The sequence below is a fragment of the Chroicocephalus ridibundus genome, chromosome 5 (genome assembly GCF_963924245.1).
Source record: "Chroicocephalus ridibundus chromosome 5, bChrRid1.1, whole genome shotgun sequence".
In the NCBI taxonomy this organism is placed as follows: Eukaryota; Metazoa; Chordata; class Aves; order Charadriiformes; family Laridae; genus Chroicocephalus; species Chroicocephalus ridibundus.
This window is the reverse complement of record NC_086288.1, coordinates 19,391,900-19,413,876: the sequence shown is the minus strand read 5'-3', so window position 1 is coordinate 19,413,876 and position 21,977 is coordinate 19,391,900. Positions and strand designations below refer to the sequence as shown.

The following is a 21,977-nucleotide window of genomic DNA, read 5'->3' as shown; positions in this document are numbered from 1 at the left end:
GGAAGTTTAGAGAGAATTGAAAATAAAAAAATTAGGGGCTGAATGGACTGACTATAAAGAAAGAGGGAGGCATTCACTATGACGGATTCTAAAGAAGAGATGATAAACCTTCAGAAGAAAAGATGGTAGAAGGTTAGAGGAGTCACAATGAGTTTTGAGTAGGAAAAATGATTGAGATAGGAAAAACTTCGGCAAATCAGAAAGGCTTTTGATAGACAAGTGAGTTATTCATATGGGAGAAGCTCCAGCAACCTACCACTTGACATCTTTCAAACAAATCTGACGTTTCACGGATTAACGTGCAGTGGGGAGCAGTCATGTATGGGGAGAGATGAACTATGTGATGCACGGAGCCTTTTCTACCACTCTGTGGTTCTAATTATTGTTTGCTTCCATGAGCGGGTTATGACTCTTTTTTTTTTTTTTTTTTATTTTCTCCTTACTTTTGAAAGATGTTGTTATGACTTTTTTTAGGAGAGACTGTGCTGAAGCGAGACCTTCAGGACTGGTCCAGATACAGCAGCGCATGAGGGGGAAAGTTTGCCTCGCAGTAATCCCTTGCCCAGACAAAGCTTGAGAGGCTTTACAAATTGTACAGCCACAAAGAGTTATGGGTATTTGTTATCCCTTGGTATCCTGACCGTGTAAAACCTAATTCTTCTGGCCATTAGAGGTTGCCAAGAGGGAAATGGCTTGGTAATTAGACTTGAAAGTGATGAATGAATGTGGCTCTGTGTAAATGCAGCACAGACAGTCTGTTTGCTGAACTTAAGAAATCTCTGTGCTTTGGAAATGGGACATTGTTTATATAAGTAGGATTTTTAGGATTTTTGGGCAAGAGACATATTTGTTCCTTTTCTTGTTTTTCAGAAGCAAAGCATTTTCCTCTTTAACTGCAAATCTTTGTAATGTAAGATGGGAAATGTAGACTGATGTGAAAGACACGGGACAAAATCAGTACCTTGGATTTGGCTTGTGGAGGCCAAAACAAGTTGGTAGATGAATAATGCTAACCTTTTCAGAGTGAGGGTAGACAAAGTGAAGGGATGTTGGTATCAACACCCTGAAACTACAATATGATGGTGCTTTTCTGCGGAGGTATGTTATCCTGTGTGCTGTGGGGGGAGCATTCCTAAGCCACATTCCTAAGCCACAATTTAAAATGCTTAGAGCCTCTGAAGGAAGTACTGTTTTCACTTTAGATAATAAAATATTTGCAGTCTTAATTTTTGAGGCCCTTAAGCTTCTGAATGAAGTAACTTTTCCATACTGTGCCACCTCTGCTTTTAACAGGGACTATGATAAATCTTCTGTTTTTAAACCAAGCTCTCTGTCTTTCTGGAATATTTTAGCACATGTTTATACCGTACAATTTCGCACATATTACACTGTCCACTTGAACTTACCATAGCGTTTTTGTATCTTTGCAAATTCCCTCTTGTCATGAAGGAGGTCAATGTATTGCATCCTAGCCATGAAACCTATGGGCTGGACCCTGCAGAGCAAAGTGGTATTAGATAGGATAGAGGTTCTCAGCAGAAAACTACCTTGCAAGGGTAAATTACCAGTAGTAGAGCTGGAGGAGGTATTGAAAGAAGGTGAACAAAGAGTACACGGAAGAAATGGAGTTTCCTGGTGCCATACTTGTGTTGTGAGGGACCCAATTCTAGCAGCTGGCTTGGCCAGGTAAGGAGCTTTGCGTTTCTGGCTTATGTTGGCACTGCTTGTCCCTGAATTAGGGAACATCAGCTGGTTCCCTGCAATATCTGAGCTGTGTTTGGGTTTATAGAGAGTTGAGGCATTCAAAACTTTTGTGACTGCTGTCTGAATTCTTTAAAGCTTTGGAATTTGATATCCAAATAGAAATATTGCCTGGGAAAAAAGCTGCATGTCCAGTGCCAGCTTTCTATTTCAGCCCTAGCAAGGAGTGGTGAAAAAGTAAAGTTTTGAAATGATTTAATTGTATGGTAAAGCTTGTCATTTACTTTGGAATAGCAATTTTAACAAATAGCATTACCAATAGGTTGTGCAGATATATGATAAATGTCTGCAGTCCCTTTAGTTTTAAAACAAAACTCGTTAGTGCTTCTTGTCTAGCAAGAATCCTTTATCACAATGTGTTTTACATTGGTGTTTCTTCCCTTTTGTTTAAAAAAAACCAGTAATCTGTAACTTTGCCAGCCTGTATTATAATTCGGACATTTGAAGTCAGTAGAGACTTTCATTGGCATCAGTGGAAGCAGGACTGTACACCCTTTTCTTGAAGCCATTCAAGAGCATGGATAAAAGTACAGGGTTCAGAGGGGCTAATCAAATCTGTTAATGTAGATAAGCCTGTTCTGCAGTGCTTGGGAGCGCTGTGGCAAAGTTGACTGGCAGCAAGACGCTTTGGCTAAAGACATGAATTTGAGCCTCTGTCTGGATTCCTGCCAGAGACACAGTTGGAACAGATACCAGGATTAGAGGGATCAGAAGTGGGCATACATGGTGACCACTTCGATGCCCAGTATCGCGTTGGCTATGGGAAAAGGTCAGTTTACCCACGCTAAATGGGCCCAAGCAGGCTACAACTGCCTGCGGGGTTAGGGCTATAATGGTTGAATGTCTTGTTTACTTTTTTTTTAATTAAATTTTAAATTAAATACAAAGGGAACATAATTGTAATTAAAACTTATAAATGAAACTTATTCCAGATGAAAGTGAACCTCTTGTACTTAAATATTGTTATAATGAAATGAAATCCAGTCTAGTTAGTTACTTCTAGGGCTGTAATACTTCCAACTTAAACTATAGTTTCTTCCCTGGTAGACATGATTGATTACAGTTTGCAACTTGATTAATTTCCAGGAATGCGCAGAAGAGAAATACTGAGGAAAACAGAATGAAAGGAAATGGGAAGTTTATTGTGCATCAGGTGTGTGTTTGGGTTTGTTTTTTTTTAAGGCAAAGTCAGTGCTAACAGAATAGGAGAACTCTTGACGTTAGCATCCTTCCTGTTTCAGCTAGATGGTGCTAGGGCCAGATGAAAGCAAGGTCTTATGGTCCATCTTTCATGGATGTGTGTCTGGAATTAGTTGCAGGCAGATGGAAATGGATGATGGATCACCATCTAGGTACCTGAGGATTTGGAGATGTGCTTGGGGAAAGCCCTCTGGAAGAAAGCCTGTTGATTCCAAATCCATCTCAGACTGGCTTCTTTCCTCCTCTTCTCTCCTTTCATTGCGCTTCATTTTTCTGGGCCTACTTCACTAACTCCTGGAAGCTGTAATAATAATTTTGGGCAAATGGAAGAGGCTGGTTGCATGACTCTGGAGGATAATCAGGATGTTTCTGCAGTGGTCTATAGGCCATTTGTTTCTAAGTCACCTGCTGACAGCTGAGCACCGTTTCACAAAGCTCATCTTCTCTTTAGAAGCTTGCTTAGAAGTTGGAGGCCACTCACAGAGTACTAGCAATTCTTTTTTTTTTTTCTTTCTATGGTTTCCTAATGTCTTAAAACCCAAACAACATGAACTGCACTTAGTCAGTGACTTGACAGTTGGCAAAACACCATCCTGGCCTGGAGGTGACCATAAAGCTAAATGTTCTGTCCAGTCTCCGAGCTTCCTAGACTTCCCCAGGTTTCCTCTGGAGATTTCCCTTCTCTAGTACTGGAATTTTGCTCTTGAGGGAACAGGGAAGATGTGAAACAATGTAGTGGGTAACAGCTGATACAGGTGCGTACAGAATGTGACAGTATCTAATTGTAGGGTGCTGATGGAGGGAAGGGTTTAGGATTATCTTCCGAAGTTTTTCTGATGACACAGGCAGGAAAATTCCCTAGTATGGGGAAAGTTTCTTATCTTAGCACTGAAGAGTTTTTTTTTTTTGTTGTTGTTGGTAGGGGTTTTTTCTGTTCTTTTTTTTTTTTTTTTAATGAATAGCCAAAATATTTAACTGATAACATACAAGATTTGCATGCTGTATATCTCTCCTAGACTTTTTAATAACATCCAAGCCTGTAATATCTGTAGTGATGCTGCAGTTATTATTATTTTTGTGGTAATGCTATTGGAGTAGATTACTTTTTTTTTTTCTAATGCTGTGGAAAACCTTGAACTGCCAAAGCTATATTTCACCAGAGTTTGTGAGGGAAGGAAATAAAACAGTGTGACAGTTAATTACGATCACGGCAGTTGGACTGAAAAGATGGACTTGGCAGGTGCTCCTTGCTGACAGGTTACCCCTGCAAAGCCCTGACAGAAATGTCAGACTCAATAAAAATCCTTCAGACTGTGCGAGCAAGGCGACTCTTGCGTGGGAGTGTGCTGGCAGGGGGCTCCGGTATTTCAGGAACCTTTTACCTCGGTAGTTTGTGGAGGAGTGGAGAGTCCTGCCAGAAAAGTCTATTTCAACCTATATTAATTTTTTGATACCAACCATTTTGTCATGTCAATGAGTTTTACATTTGTTTTGATATGAAATTATTTCCAGAGATTCCAGTGAAAGAAGTATTTGAGAGGATAGCACGTCCTAGTATAGGACGTGCACGTTGATAGTATTCAAGAGGATAGTATTTTTAAAACCCATAAATTTTGATTATGATTGCTATTCTTTTGCTACAGGGAAAAAAATAATAAAGGCAGCTTTTATCTGTATGTAAATCTTGCCTGATACAACACTTTCGAAGAGGAGGTGGGCTGTGCTCCTTTCTCACAAAACTTGTGTTATACATTTCAGCTGCGTGGTGATTAATCCCTCTGCAGTAATTTATCCTGGATACTTCTCCTGAGGTCTGCCTCTTCGACCTCGCAGATCTGCCCGAGGTAGGGTCATCTGTGCAGAAATGGGGCTTTTCAGCAGAGGGGCCCTCCCAGGCTTCGTTCTGCTTTTGTAGCTTCACAGTTGCTGTGAATTTAAGAGTGCTCAAAATGTTATTGTGTGACTCTTTCCTGCATTCCCACATCTACAGTTTAGCACTGTAACTAAATTAAGGTCCTGATTCTGAAACTCAGGTGTTCAGACAGGCTTCAATGCCATTGAAGTCAGTGGTGGGATGAAGAGTCGCTGTTTCTCCTTTACAGGATTTAAATGGTGATTGAGATTTAAATATATTTTCCACTGAAAATTACATCTCGTGTTCTGAAAAAATATTTCATTCCATTGGCTTTGGAAGTGTTCTAGGTTGTCAGATGATTCAAGTATACGTTTGCATTAGCTCGCAGGGGTGATGCTTACCAAATTTCATCATGAGGTGAAACCGTACTGACTGCATTCTCTGACTGGTTTTAGTTTTCAAATATTAAAAAATCTCTTAGATGGGGGGGGGGGGGGGGGGGCGGGGGGAGGGAAGAAGAAAAGAAAGTTAAATAAGTAAAAATGTACAAAACTGCAAGTCAGTTGCTGTCAAAAAATGCCTATAGCAAGAAGGGTAACAGATTTAAATATCTGGTGATTTCATACGTCTGGTTATATCTGGAAACAAAATCTCCTTGTCTTGAAGAACTATATAAGCTAGTGAACTCTAGGTACTCTGGGGTGCAGTGCTAGAATCAGGCTGCAGTTGCTTTTATATCCTCAGGAAGAAGTATAAGAGTGGCTTAATATGTTCAAGGGGAAATGCTGGTTTGAATCACGGAGATCTGAATCCAGCTGGTTAGAATGTTTGTTGGATAAGGCCAAAGGAGATAAGAAAAAGAAAAGGTGCTATATTGAATTTGGAGCTGGGGCTCAGAGTCTCTCAGTTCCATCAGACAAGGCCAGAATTAATTTAGGTTAATTGTGAGGCTTTGGTACAATGTAGAATGCATGTTTTATTCCGTCAAAATGTGTATTGGAAGTGCCATTAGCTAAAATAAAATCCCAAGAACGGGTTTTGTTTTCCATATTCACCTTCAATACTCTGCTTTAATCCACGGGTAGTCTTACCTGACAAGCTTTTGCCATTCAGGAAGCTTCTCTGATGGGTAAGTGAAGTGCCTGCGCAGGAGCGCATGTGTTCTTGGTCTGGGACTGGTGGGACACTTGCAGGATTAGCTCAAATATCACATAGGGGAGGATATCTGGCTCTAACTAACGTAAGAAACTAGTAAGCAAACACATTTTTTGCCTTTAAAACTCCTTCACTGAAGATTTTAAAGAAAGAGGGGTTGGCAAAAAGATTAGAATAACACATAGTCTACAGACTGATGTATTTCATTAGGGCAATACAAGAGACTACTTGAAATTCTCAGGCCCTTGTGGAGCAGCCAGACTCCTCTTTGCTCACACGTTTTTTTATTTTGAAGCTCAGGGTATTTCTGGTTGGGGCACGGCTCTTACATACACGCACCCATGCACACATGGTGCTGCGTGGATTACATGAGTGGCTTAATTCGGACTGCCTGGATTTGCAGGCGGCGTGTTGACAGGAAATTAGTTGTACCAGGACGTGCCTTTTGAGGACTATTTCCATGCAGTTGCGATGATGACATCAACGTGCGGAGGTTAGGTAGAGGGGGGGGCAGAGACAGCCCCTTGGCTGGAAGTTGGTTTTGGCAGTGCCTCCGTGGGACTGGAGGGTTAATCATAACTTGTTTCTCTGGCTGCCGTTTGCGTCAAAAGTCCGGGCAGCCTTAATGAACGTTGCCTGTGTTAATTTGAAACCCTTGCTGGGAAATCATGGGAAAAATGGAAAAACGCATACTTCCATGTCACCCTTCAGATTAACAGTTCGGGCAGCGCTAGAGCTCTCAGGGCGCATGGTGTGGCTCCGGTGTAGCCCCCAGCAGCTGGTAAAGCGATCTCTCGCTGTAAACCTGTGCCTGCCTGGGGTTTTTATAGGGTATCCTGTTAAGCCAGAAGCTAATTAGCTGTAGACTCTGTGCTAAAAATGGTGCATCATATGACAGCTTGGTGAACTTTGTAAATAAAAGCACTGAAATTGGAAATTCCTGGTGTCATAGGTCCCAGACACCTCTTCATTTGATACTGTTTATATTATTCATAGCTTCTGTGTGTGTGGTTTTAAATTATTTTTTTTACTCCACTTTTAACAGTTAATAATAAAGCCGCTAATAATGCACTGGTATCCCCCTTCATTGTTGCGGTGGTATTATGCCATCAGTGATTGTTTAACTGCAGTTTTCTGATTATGCCCTAATTGCATGAAAGTCTTTGCAATGTACATTCCCCTGTAACAGTGGGGATTTTCTTTAAAATAAACACTTCTTTATTTTTTTTTTCAGTCTGAAGCTTGTAAGAGAAATGTTTATGTTGGGGAAAGATGTAATATCCGTTCTAGCCACCTCTCTTCAAAACCAAATATTTCGTTCTTTCTTTAAAAAAAAAAAAAAGTTTAGCATCTCCCCCAGAGTCTTCTAGCTTCAGATCATCTCGTATAATGTTAACATTTTGGTCCCAGTATTACAATTATTTTTTCCTTTGCTTAGCTTTTTCTTGTGTGCAGTCTATTGGGTATAAAGTCGAGTAAATGTGAAACCTGTGCAAGATGGGAGGCCTGAATCCCTACTGAGACTAGCTTATGTTACAAAGTTGATTTTAATTTCCTTTAAGCTCTGGGTCCTTCGAAAATCTTTACTATCCTTGTCCAACACCTGAAGTGTTTTATCATGTTCAGCCCTCTATAAGTCAATGGGGCCATGACCCAGGAGTATGTTAGAAACACTCTAATATCGCTTGGGAATTTCTAATGTGGCTGCAGCAAACCGAAAAGCCGACGACCAGTTAACCCAAGTCCCTTTTCTAATATTTCTTAGCAACCTAAATATTCTGCTAGCCAACACTTATTATAGCTCCTCAAAGATGTTTTCCAGACTAGGTCTGATAAGTTAACTGTTTTACACTGGAAGATTACAGAACCAGTTGCAGAATAGGAAAGTTAGAGAATTTATTTGAAGGAGATCTGTACAGCGGCGATGGGGTCATTCCTGTTGCTTTGGCTCTGGGACATTTAGGAAGCACAGTGGTTGCAGGTGTGCTGGTAATGGGTGGCTGTGCGGCAGCAATATTTGTGTATAATAACTATGCAACTATATGTGTGTATTCTCTATCTCTTGGAAATAATTGGAGCGCTTATACTTTAAAATCTGATATTTATTTTTGGAAACCAGCGTTTGGCAGGATAGTTGTACTGTGGTTGTGTGTGTAGGTGCCTATATATCGTAGAATCATATATCTGTATAAACATTTAAGAGTATTTTTGGAAAAGGACTTTCAAAAAATTGAGGTTAAAAAATTATCTTAATCCTATGTAGATTTGGGGTGACAGTAGAAAAATGTATGTTGCAGGAAGAAACCTGGCCTCATTTTAAGTACTAGACTTCTTTTCACTTCTTAGTGTCAAGTTAGAGGGATCCAGAAGAATTGGAGAGATGATTTTTTTTAAAATTGTATTGAAAATGGCCTGTTTAAGGGTAGAGAGATGAAGCTCTCCCGTGTGCAGTGGAGAGGGGGACAGCCCTGGAAGAGCAGTCCCGTTGGTGAAGGAGGACGTGCGTGTGAGCATGCCCGTCCGCAAGTGAAGGTTGTGTCGAAAACAGCGAGGCTTTTGGTGTGTGCCAAGAAACAGGGCTCCCAGTTTTTGGCAAAGGAGGATAAACCCAACATTTTCAGTGCTCTCTGACAGTCCCCAGCCTCTTTCCCCATCTTGCTTCAGCTCCCCTGCCCCAGCTCAGCAGATGGAACTTTTGGGACAAGCAGCTGCCTGTGCTCCCTCTGGCCCCCTGTATTTGTATAGAGTTGGGTGCTACAAGGAACACACATCATTTGTGTAGTGCGTCTGCCAGCACATGAGTGTATACAGTTATCTGCGTATGGTCCTAGCATCTCCCAGGTCTAGTATCCTTTCAAAAATAAAAAATTATATGGTGTGCAGTCACCTGTTTTTTGTAATGTTTTTATGCAGAATTAGAGGTATGTTATAAAAAACGCAATTGTTCATGAGCTATGTTATTTATCACAACATGTGTGCTTGGTCTCTTGGTTTGATTTATGCCGTGTCTTCCTTTTCTGCATTCTTTGTTATACGCATGCACGCACACATATAAATGTATGCGCATACTTATTTATGCATCAAAGAATTGTCTAGGAAGAAGATGGTACATCATTTAGTTATTTTTTTTTTAAATATTAGAAGCTTTAATGAAAATAATAGAATTTATTTCTATAATGCTTTTTGTTACATATCGTTAAGCATTTTGAGCAAATTTTCCATACACTTCAAGGTTACCAGAGTTAATTCCAAACTAAAAAAATAAATGCGTGGAATATTTTGTGCCTTGTCTGTTTAGGTTTTTCACATATTGGTGATTTCAAAAATGAAGTTTTCTATTTCTCAGTCTTGTTTTTTTGTTACTGGTATCTGGAAAATCAGCTGAGTTAAAGGACTGACAATGCTATTATAAGGCAGTTGGTCAGCACTCAATTTATTCTCATTTGATGGGGAGAATACAAATATGCAGAGCAATTCTGCAAAATGCATAACCACCTAATTTTTTATACTTCATAGGGTGGTGTAGGGGCTCATTTGGATAGTGCTAAAAATTAAAGTTTATCTGGCTGGTAAAGAAGCTGTCTTGATTCAGTTATCTTAAAAATATTTATTTCGGACATCCACTTTGTGTTAAATTCTTTACAACCTACAGAGCAGGGTAGTAAGTAAAAAACCTCAGTTGCTGTACTGAATACCAAGAAATCTTTTGAAGGACTAATTTTCCAATTTGCTTTTGCTCATTTCATATGGCTGATACTGTTTCAGGGATTGAAGGTGAAAATGAAAATCAGAAAAAATGAAGATAAAAAGATGGATGTCTGTAAATTGAAAAGAACAGTATATTCTTTCCTTTCTCTAATTTCCTAGGAAGGGAAAGCTAATGCTGTGGCTTTTTTTTTTTTTTTTTTTTTTTAAATCAGCTCTTCAGGTGCTGGAAATGTAGCAGACCGTGTCTTGGCTCAGCTGTTGACGGAAATGGATGGGATAGAACAGCTGAAGGACGTGACAATTTTGGCAGCTACAAACAGACCGGACATGATAGACAAGGTAAGAATAGATGCACTGTTGTATATACTCTTCTCTTGAGAAGACCAGATTTTGTTATAATTTAATTCTCTCTTACTCTCCAAACTGTTGTGTAATCGATTTAATGATTAAGAGCAGAAGTTTGAAAATGAAGGCAAGGCAAAGGAAGGGATTATGTCCCTTGGCTTTTTTTTTTTTTTTCCCCCCTCTACAGAATTTTTAACAGGAACAAAATGTTTTGTGATAGCCTTAAGTATCTGTTTCCTAGAAGAAATTTTCCTTAAATCAAGCTCATTGAACTTGCGCAATAACATTTCTGTCAAACTGCTTCTGTGGTTTTTGCTTCTGTTGTGTTTGTTTATGCAGGAGTCTGCTGGAGTTTGTTGGTTTCATTAGTTACTTCCTTTTAAAAGATTAAATATCTCCTCGGTGCCATTAGCCTGCTGCCAGCAATACGGTTTCCAACTGTAAACAGTGCAATTTCTCCTTAGATCCTGCAGCAGCTCTGCTGGAGCTACAAGAATATTTCAAGTTTGTAAAAGCGGGAGGGTTGTAACACTTAATGCAGAAATCCTCCAAACACCAAACCAACCCAGCAGCCCTCTAGAAAATCCACTTTAAAACTGTCTACCACCGCTGTGTCTTCTCGCAGCGAAGCGTGGTAGACGGAGCAGTCTGAAGTGATTTCCTTTAAGATACGTTTTGTAATGTTGGTAAGGTTCTTTATTCCACAACTTTTCACCTTCACAACGTTCATGAATTTTATGACAAGTTAGTGAAATTTATTTTTCCTGATCTTTTCTAGGGTTTCTTATAAATTTCTTAAATATTTTTAATGTTAACTAATTCTCCCCTTTTAAGCTGCTTCTGGAATAGTCTTTTCTGTTTGTCTTGGAGCATTCAGGCATGAAGTACACATGAAAGGCACGTTTTTAAAGTTCATATACACACGAAGTCTTGAAAAAAACATTTGTATTTTGGCTCCAGAACACAGCCTCTTCCCTTTTGAACTGAAGGAAGCCACACAGCTGATGGTGTCCTGACAAAGGCTTACTTAAAGCTGACTTCCCCACTATCTGTGTGCCTGCCATGGCAAAGTAGAGCTAGCAAAGAGTTTTCAGTAAAAGACAATAAAACTTATCAGTGAAAAATACACTTGTGCAAAATTGAAATTTTCAAGATTTCATTTTCTGTCAAATTGATTTCAGTTTTCTTTGGAGACTATTCTTTGAGGTCAGACTAAGCTGAACTTGAAAAAATTCTGTTTGTTGAACAGAAGGGAAGTTTCCTTCTGAGTCAGTTCCACGCTGTACTGCGTTATCTCCATCACCACCTGGGAATTCAGTTCTCTGTTGACATTCTCCTTTTTGTGGATTTCTCTTGAGCCCGCAGCGAATGCTGTTTTCTTATATGCTAGTTTTTATTTGAAATGTTGGCGCACTGGGACAGTATTTATTTGAAATATTGGCATTATTGGGACAGTGCTACCATGTGTTAAGGGTGCTACCCTGCAATACCGAGACTTTTTAGATAGAACCTAAGTTACTAAATGTATGCCAACTGTACCTGCATCACTGATGCAAATCCAGACCTCTTAGCCTGGGACTGAAGGTTTTCATTTTAATATGGTGGGTAAAAATTTGACATCTTTTGTGCATCTGAATTTTATGGAGTTGGCGAACTTTTCAAAGCTAACAGCATAGCTGTGTTTAGATGACAACATATCTTACGTATTCTTTCCCCAAGTAAAGCTGATAGTCTTGACTCTAAATGTAAAGAAAAGGAAAAAGTAATTACACAGTAGCAAGCTATGTGATTATAGGAATTTTATTAGCAAGAAACCATAAATGAATATTTTAGATTTTTATTTAAAACTGTTTTTACCAAGATACAGTGGGGGGAAAAAAGAGTTCTGGTAACTTTGCAGAAGGCATTCACTTACAGAATAGCTGAGCGAAATTTCACCAGTCTGGAGGAAGGGGGATTTTAAATGTGATTTAAAGGGACTGGAGAATAACATTTGTGTTGGTATTGCTCACATCTTGCTTCATCCAGACCAGACAGGCTGTAGCAGGCCAACATCTTTTCCCGGGTCTATGCAATAGTTGCAGTGCACGAGTTGCACTTTTTTTCCCCTGAAATACCAGGAAAGCCTGTATATTGTGAACTTCACTTAATGGGAAATCTTTCAATATAGGCTTTTAGTTTACTTCGTGGTTGATGATCCCGTTGAAAAGGTAACGTTTTGTTAAATCAATTTAATATTTTATACGGAAATATCAGTTCAGTTATGTATTATAACAAATGAGTGTCCTGTTTTCATAGGTGTATGATGACTACACAGTAATTTTTAATGCATGAACTCTACATATGGTATAAAGGCACAAGGCAGTCTGTGTTCTCTACTTCCAGGGACTGGGAAGATGTCTGGTATACTCTTTTAGCTTTTCAAACCTTTTGGTTTTTCAAACCAAGAAATGCTTGAGGAATACATGCTTTGTAAGTTTTATATTATACACTTAGAAAATTGGTAATAATCCATTCAGCATCTTCATTTATGTGGCTGCTACTTAACTGACAAGTATCTGATGATGAATCTTTTGTAATTTGAAAGCAGCATGTGAGACTATCAAATGTAAGGATGTTCCTCTGAGCCTACTGCCGACTACTTCATCCCTGCAAACACTGCAGGATGTTGTTTTCAGATAGTGAATAGATTTTGAGTCAGGTTTTATAAAGTTATGTTTAATAGTAAACTTGTTTTGACTTGTTACAAATGTCATCTATTAATAAGGTAATTTCTCTAAGATGCCATGATTGTATTGAAATATTATTCCAACTTTAGCTACTTTGCATCCCATTCATGTGATGCTGGAAATACTTTGGGATAGTTTCCATTTTTCATAAGAAAACAAAGCCGGCACGTACTGTTTTCAGCCATGTATGATACAGAAAGTGATTTCTCTTGGAAGGAAAATACTCTGGAACAAGATGTTCTGAACATTCTTTGAAAGTGATACAGAACAAAACACTCTGAGTCAGTAGTAATAGTAAAATCTTCCCTCTTATTCTTCATTCTGTAAGTAGAATTCATGAGCAATAATTGGAAAAATGCTTTTTATTTTTGGTGACTTACCCACTCAGGAGTGATTTTTTGTAACTAATACATTTTGCAGTAACTTTGTGGAGCAGCTTACAATTCAAAGCTTTTGTGTTTTCCCACGTATCAGTTGGCCTAACATGAGAGATCACTCATCCCCACAAACCTGGTGTAAAATACTTTGAACACTGTGTATAACTTGCTTAGCTTGAAACTAAATGTTCTATTCAGACATGTATGTGGACAAGTTTTCAGGTGTAGTCTGACAGATTTGCATGGAAGAAAACCTAGACCAACTCATCAGGATTTGTGTGTCCATCTTTTCTTTTTCAGTGGAACCTTTTTTCCTAGCCTTTTGGTACTGGGCTTATTTCTTGGGTGAGAAGGGTGAATTGCTATCATTACCTGCCTATGCAGATATTTTTTTCCTCTTAAGCAGTGTTTCAATCTCCATTAGCAAGGGTATGGCAAAGGAAGAGGGACTGTCAGATCCCCAGGAACCTTGGTGAATGTTTTAGCACAGGAAGCAAGATGCATGTTGCTGCGGCATCAGATAGTTTTACCTCCTGCTGGGTCAAATTTGAATGTCAAACACATTAGCTTTGATGTAAAACACGAGGCGCTGAGTGAAGCAATGGCCTGTGGTATAGGATGACATCCTGGTGCTCCTGACAGCTTCACTTCTCCTTATTGTGGGGTGCAGAAAAGATGTATCCTCAAATATGCTATTTGCATAAGAATGACAGGATGTGATAGGACAAATGAAGATTAATGAGATGCTGTGCTGTCAGTGTTGCCCATTGTCTCTAGATTGATGATGGTCTGGATTTTGTCCGTGTTCATGGGCTTCAGAGTAGTTTAAACCAGAAACTATCCTGGCACGTTGAATACTGAAAAGCTGAATCTTTATGAATCCTTTGTTAGTATAGGAGGGCTTGAAGCCTCTTGCGTGCTGGTATCAGAACATGTGTTCTGTGTATTGTGCCAGTGCAGAGGATTTTTGCTGCCTCAATTACATATTTATTTTGCTTTTTAAAAAATTTCTGCTCCCTAGCCTTCCTCCTCACTTTCTTCCGTTGTCCACCTTCTCTTCCTTCTCCTGCAAGTTTTTCTGTTCCTCAGATAAGCTCTGTTGGCTTCAGTGTATTAACCACTGGGTTTGAATACAGATTATTTAGTTTGAGAACCACGTGGATACTACTGAGTTGTCTGTTCTGCTTACGTGAACAAACTAAAACAAAACCGCAGCCTGTATTCTTCCTAGCAACTGCCAAGCATGAGGAAAGGGAATAAAACTCCCTTTCCCCATGGTTCATTTGGATTTGGAGTAGTCTTTTGGGCAGAAAAGTCAAACAGAGGTTCATCAAGTTGATCTGACCCTCAAAATGTTGATTACTGTGTAGTTATGGGACAACCTTAATTTAAAGTTGCTTGTTTTGATGAAAATAAAAAATGCATGATAGGGCCATTTGGCAGAATCAGTAAAGAAAGTATAATTTCTTGCCTGCAGCAAAAGTAAATAATCTTTTCTTTTTAAAAACATCAAAGTTCTGTCTTTCTGAAGGCTTATGGAAGAAATTCAAATATTTAGGTTTGCAGTTTTACAAGTTAAAAGGAATAGGAAAGAATTTTGCATATTTATTCATTATTGTCTGGAAATGTATGTGTGCAGTTATAAAGCAGGTGATGCTACAAGCATATTTAGCAGTCAGATGCAGTGGCACAAACTTAACTCACTACCATGTAATATATTTTCCTATTTATATATTTGTCTATTTGTGAATTACGTTTTTGTCAGATATATCTTACAAAAGGTTCTTCCTATGTTACAGCTTTGGCTTGGTGGATTTCAGTTTTCCCAAATAAGGTGTAGGACTGTAGAGTTACAAGCCACACAATCCATCTGTCATGTGCTACACTTCCCTCTGTTGACACCCTTCCACCACCCCCTGTTTGACCAAAGATTGTAAAATACTCTAGATTGGACCAGGCCTCTGGGGGTCTTCTGGTCCAGCCGCCTCCTTGAGCAGGGACAGCTTGTGGTAGATGAGGTTACTCAAGGTTGGTCCAAGAGAGTTTTGAGTTTCTCCAACGATAGAGATATCACAGCCTCTGGGCACTTGCTGAGCTGTTTGACCACCTTCACTGGGAAGATTTTTTCCCTTATATCTAACAGTTTAGGTTGCTGTAACTTGTGCCTGCTGTGTACCTCTGAGAACTGCCTGGCTCTATGTCTTCTCAACAAACCATCCTGCCATTCCCTGCTGCTGTAGGTATGTGAACACGGATAGAGTTGTACATGGAATTGTGAAGGAGAACTTTGATTTATTTTCTGTCCCTAGCGCTCAGGTGGGAAACCCCCAAATCAAGCTGTGCCTGAAAGAAGGTCCCGCTGCTTTAGGACTCTGGAGGAGGAAATGTAAATATCTAGCTTTTTGTTCTGTTCTGCATTGGATTTGGCTCAAGGATGAGCAGTCAAGTGTCCCTCGGCCTTGCAGTGATTCAATATGAGCAGAGGAAGGGGATGTGTCTCTGGCTGTCATTTCTCATCATTACTTCTGTACAGATTTCATCCAGATCTGGAAGATGGGGGCACAAAACTAGGTGCTTTTTAGGAGATCTGCTGGGACACTTAGTGCTTGGCAAAATGTTTTATGAGAGTTGAATAAATTAGTACTAAGTAAACACTAGTTGGAGTGAAATCTTTTTACATACTTAATTTGGCACTGCTATGTTGCTGGAGATGAAGTTCAACCTTGGGACTAGAGATAACTAACAGGTAAGTTAGAATCATAGAATGGTTTGGGTTAGAAGGGACCTTAATGATCATCTAGTTCCAACCCCCCTGCCATGGGCAGGGACACCTCCCGCTAGACCAGGCTGCTCAAAGCCCCATCCAGCCTGGTCTTGAACACCTCCAGGGATGGGTCATCCACAGCTTCTCTGGGCAACCTGTTCCAGCATCTCACCACCCTCACAGTAAAGAATTTATTCCTGATATTTAATCTAAATCTACCTCAAGTTGCTAAACTGCTTTCCCTGCCTGATATCATATCACTGAAATCAGTCTTCATTTGTAGATGGGCTTTGTAGGCATCACAAGAATAGAACAGGTGGGGAAGTATTTCAGAATAGGAATCAAAGTATGTAAATGGAACCGCCGTGTCCTCCACGCTGCTGAACCATTTTACTTTAAATGCTGAAATGCCTCTCTGCTTGTCAAAGGGCACTCCTCATATTCTTGTAAAGCCCTGGGATTAAAAATAGAGAGTGAGATTTTGTGAGTCTCCTTTTCAGTCAGCCAGCACCTAGAGTACTTACATCATTTTGCCCAGGTGCAAGTGTGGTTCTTTGAAATAACAGAAGATGTGGGATTTCTTTTGAAGACAAGATTGTTCTGGAGCATATAATAAATTTTCAGAAAATGAAGCTTTAGGGAGAAATTATATCAAACTACATGCCATTGAAAAGAGCATCTGATATTCTAAAATAGTTTCACAATCTTGGCACCATCACATTTTCCATCAATTGGTTTTCTCTGGTATGTGTTTGGGTTTTTACCCTTAATCTTGTTAAACTCGCAACTCTGACTAGGGCAAAGAGGTGCTCTGGAAAGTAGCTGTTTCTCAAAGATCTAATTTTGCCTTTATTAATATCAGATGTTTACACTTCAGGGTGATTAAGAGCTTACTAAGTTTGTTTTTATAAAAAGAAGAGCAAAAGAGTGAATGAACCGATTTAAAGTTTGTCACACATTCTTTTCACCCGTCAAACTGAACTGTCTAAAAGGACACAGTTGATGAGCACTTCTTTTTGCTAGCCAGGACTTGATGATTTGAGGCTGGATTGCATAGTGAACCCATAGTGCCTAAAGAGCCTGACTACTCGGTTTGAACGCAGAGGTAGTTTCTGTGTTCGTGTACGTGTGTATGAAGTTTCTCTTTAAGTCAAGAACTAGGGTTTAAGATTCACCTGAATCTCTCTCTCTCTCCCTTCCCCCGCCTCCTTCCTCACCGATGAAAACTTTGTTTTCTCATGAGTACAGCAAATAAAATATTTCCAGGTGTGCAAAAGTGATTTTTGTTTCCAACTATTCGATTGTCAGAGTGTGCAGGGCTGAGCAGTAAATCAGCCTTAAGGCTGCTACGGTTTTAAAAAACAAAATCTTAGTGGTGACAGCTGAAGAGCACAGTGACTTTTTCACTCAAGATTTATTACTTGCCTGAAAAGAAGGGTTGGAGGGAAAACTTGCTGGGCTGCATATTTTCTCCTTTAACAGATATACTATAGGGCCAGGATAAGTTGGCTGTATTTTGCCTGTGAAAACATACATCCAAACAATGTATGCAAAAATATAATAGTTTTACTTCAAATAGAACGGAAAAGTAAATATGCCTGCTCTTATTCTTTGTAACGGAAAGCATTCCTTACATCGACTCAGTCATGTATTTTAGCATGGCTAATACTTTCATACTTTCTCTGCAACACATGCTAGAAAACTTACTTGAAGGTATCAAAGCGTATTTATTTCATTTGGAAAAGTACAAAGATGGGAAAGTAAAGGCCAAGACCAAAGTTTGTTCTTATTCATACCTCACATAGTCCAGATGAGGAACACAGCATGTTAGAAAGCCTCCAGATTATCAACAAAGTGGGAAATTTGAAAGGCTCTCAGATTCATGTTTGTTGTGTAAATACCATCCCTCAGTTCAATGAGTGTAACTGTGATACCAGGTGGGGTTTTTTGGTCTTTTGTTATTGTTTTGGTTTTTTAAACAGTAACATGGAAATGGCACTGTATTTGTAAGATAACATGGGGATATATGGGGTTAAAAAATGAATCATGCCTCTAAGAATGAGATGCATTTGAGCAGTACATGTAGACTGGGTATAAGTTCCTAAGTGTTGGGTTAGGTCAACTTTATTCTTCATGTGGGTTTAGTGACAAAGCAAGAAACTTTAGAGAAGTAACACTAATTTTATGACTGAATTTCATGCACCTGTACAGCAAGTTTTAACTGCTAAAATTTGTGCGTGTGCTTATAAAGGTACAGGTTTTCACTTCTTACTTGAGAATAGTCTACATGATGATAACCTCTTCCTTCTAAATCCTTTCAATTCACTCTTCCCGCTTTGTGTCAGTGTTTGTGTTGTGCAGGGGAGGGGTACAGCTGAGTGGCTCTCCAGAGATGCGTGGCTTGGCTCGGTTCCCGTGGGAGCATCCTCAGGAGCTGTCAGGGCCTTGGTGGCTTGTAATTAGGGATACTGAGCTTTATGGCAGATAAGCAAAGTGGAGCAAGGCATATTTCACGGTCAGTGTGTTGAATGGCATGAGTCTTATTATATTTAATAAGCTTCTTTAGGGTCATGATAACAGTTAAGGAAGAGATTCCAAATTCCAAAAAGTCTTGTTTTTTAAATATTTATGGGAGTGACGCTGAGAAGGATGTTAGTGTAGTACTGTGAGCTACAGAAGCTAGAGGAATGGCTGCAATTATGGTACTTGGGCTGTAGCCATGGACACATTTAGGGCTCGCTTTGCAGTTGGTCTTCTGCCCAGCTTTCCTCTTTGTGGATGCAAAATGCACAGTATGTATGTAGGGTTTTGTGTATACTATATTAAAATAGCATTGTAGAAATGTTGTGTTTGTTGAGCACCCATGAGTTAAGAACTGCCATAGGTAAGATTGAGTGTACAATTTTAATTCATTCTTCTTTGTGCATGTGCATCCTAATGCAGTCTTTATTTACATTAATTAAAGTGGTATTCATTGTGCATGCTTAATTAAATTGCATTAATTTAGAAAAATAATTTTTCCAAGTCATTATGATCGCCTCTACTTTAATTACCTTAATACTCACATTTCCTTACTTTTGAGGCCTTTGATTTACACTGTTTAAAATCAGATGAACAATTACTAGTTTCTGGGGGGAGTATTCAGATTCCATCATGTGGTGTCATATGGAAATCTTTGTGGTTATCAGCAGTACAGGGCCCTCTAGATCTGCCATAGAAGACTTGTTTGCTTGAAACAGGTGGAAAATTTGCAACAATATTGAACTCCTTTGCTGTTCTTTGTGGGGTCTACTATGCAAGAATGGGACTTTCACTTGTTATCCGGGATATTTTCTGATAGACAACATAAGAATGGGTAGATAAGTTACTTTTTCAGTGGTAACATCTATTCTAATTCTCCGTAAGCATACCTCATATTCTTTCCTTGGTGTTCCTCCATATTCAATTTGCCTTCTCTCTCTGCAGTAAATTCTTGGTCTGTATTTCTTATGTCTACTGACTTGATGATCTTCAGCAAACTATTCATCTAATCTCAGTATGATTCTTGCTGCTTGTCTTTTTGCTCAATTAACGTCAACTTTTTTCCCCTGTGCTTGTGCTTCTTATTGGATGCGTTCCTGCCCAGCTAGGATTCCCTAATCCTCCTTTTCCTCCCAGGCTTCCACATCTAGAGTCCTTTCTTAATGAGCATCAGTTTTGCCCCAGTGTCCAGATTCTTGGTTTTCAGTGTGTTCACTCCTCATATCAGCCTTTTCTTTCTTGTGGAGTCAGTTCTGGTGTCCTCTTCTCCTGCTTGACTAAATTCAATTGACTCCAGTAAGAGAAGTCTTTTTCCTGCTGTCATTTTGGGAGCCTCGATCCAGCATGGCCTGCAGACTTAAGGGAGCCCTGGCATGATCAGTCTTTGAGTGGTCAAAACTTGGAAAACTTATCTGAAGAACGTCAAGACATCACAAAGCTTTTTCAAATTGAGATGTTTCAAGTCCTTCTAATGCGGTCAGGTCTCAAGACCTTCCTCCAAAGGTTAGGGTAAAATAATTTTATTTTTATTAATTCTTAAAAATTGTAAATAAAGCGACACTTTTCCTGGTCTCCTTCTCATGCAACAGCTGAGATGTTTTGACTGGAACATTACCAAACAAATCAGTTGAAGGCAGCCAGCCAGCTTGGAATGGACAAGGTCAAATCTCAGAATAGCATAAGCTCCTAAATGCATTATCTTATAATGTAAAATGTTGAGTGACTTCTATATTAAGTGTTGATACTTATCTCTCCCCTAATAGGGTGGAAGCTGTTTCATTAAAAATGGAAGTCATGGTGAAGTAGAAAGTCCAGTATTGTACATATCACTGGTTAGTATTGATCATAACGGAGGGCAGCTCGGGAGGATGAGGTGGCCAAGGCACAGTTTCAGTGTTTGCTTGTACACTTCAAGGTGGTGACCTTTTCAGTTTTAGTTTTAGAAAACCTCTGAACCTCAGAGCTTTATAATGAACAAGTTGGAATGTGATCAGGCTCTCTACATTAGTAAAGGACTGTTGAATTTAGGGATTAGCTGATACGTACTTGTTTCTCAGTAAGGATATTAGTAATCTTTTGTTTAAGGTTATTATTGTGGATATTAGATGCTATCATTAGTCCATTCGGTTGATTAAAAACTTTTTTTTGTTTGTGAAATCTCTGTGGGGAGAAAGAAAAATAGGACATCATAGGCAGAATTTCCACTAGTTGATTTTTTTGGGGTGTGTGTTGAAAGAGATCCAGCTTTACATTTTATTTGCTCCACCAGTGATGAAAGCTGCATGTCTTGCACGCATGACATACATACTGCTTAGGGATAAGTAGAAATACCATTAATGTGCAGTACATATAACAATGAAGGATAATAGGTTTGTTCATGAAAAACAGGTTCTTTCTATAAGATCTAGAAGCTTCTTAACATTAAGCTAAATGAAGGCAATACTATAATAATGTAGCAAAAGAGAAAAGGGAACAATCTGGGGGTCATTGATTCATAATACATCGTTTTAATAAGGTATGTGGAAGGATTGTTATGCATACATGCAGGAGAGCAAAGCTAGTCCAAATGAGACGTTAACATCTCTTATGAAGAGTGGAAACTTGCGGGATGACTATTTAGGTCACTGGAGTACCTCAGGGTTGCGTATGCTAATGTAATTTAATAACAAAAGCTTGTTTGAAGCTCTGTGTGATTTGATGTGTATACAACTGTAAGAGTTGGCTCAGAATCATGACAGTTGGCTAGATTTTTGGGATAACCTAGAAGAAGGTGTAGACTCCAAGGTATTTGAAGCTGATTGAGAGAGAAGGGTCTGAAAGGCAAATGAGTATTTTGATTGAGTGGTGCCAGGCAATGACTGGTAGGACTCAGCAGTTCTTCTGGAAATCCGAAGTGACTGCTCTTTTGGAGGGGTTATGTCTGTTACACGTTCTTACTTAGCTGAGAAATTTAATTAAACAGGGTGTAGTTACTTCTTTCTTTGTTTTAAATATTACTGTATTCCCTCCATGGCAAAGTAAGCTTTCTGCTACACAGCAGCATATACCAGATGTACAGAAAAGATTTTGAAAAAGTCCTCTCTTAATTGTGCTTAGTACACACTTTATAACAATATTCTTATTGCCGCCTACAGTATCTTCTTGAGTTACTGTTCCCTGTCAGGTGCTGAAAAAGGTGATTTTTGGGAACTGTCCTTCTGTTTTGGTGATCACGTGATACCGACAATTCTTACTTAAAAATGAGCTTCTTTGGTTTTGCTAACCACTGCTTCAAATAGGATGTGTGTTCCATTTTCCCATTGATAGCCTCCCTCAAAGTTATCATTCCAACATAAAAAAAGCCTGTTATGAAAACAGATTTTAGAAAATAGAAAAATCTATTATGAAATTAATTATACACTTTCAAGTTATGCTGCTGCTGGTATCTTTCCCCTGGAACCTCACCTCAGTAGATGTAACTCTATAACAAATTGTTTCCATCCCTATCCCCCTATGTTTCTCCCCTCCCCCCCATATCTGCTTTGTTTTTTCCTGTACAGGGAGTTTTGTTTTGGAAACTGATT

The 21,977-nt window shown here is 39.2% G+C and overlaps 1 protein-coding gene across 3 annotated transcripts in view; it reads left to right on the top strand.

Moving 5' to 3' along the window:
- Positions 1 to 21,977, top strand: part of AFG2A (AFG2 AAA ATPase homolog A) — a 196,867-nt gene that overhangs the window by 50,712 nt on the left and 124,178 nt on the right. For all 3 annotated transcript variants that reach the window (XM_063335304.1, XM_063335303.1, XM_063335305.1), the window contains exon 14: positions 9,892 to 10,018. In XM_063335304.1, the coding sequence (XP_063191374.1) occupies positions 9,892 to 10,018 (127 nt within the window). The remainder of the gene's footprint in view (positions 1 to 9,891; positions 10,019 to 21,977) is intronic.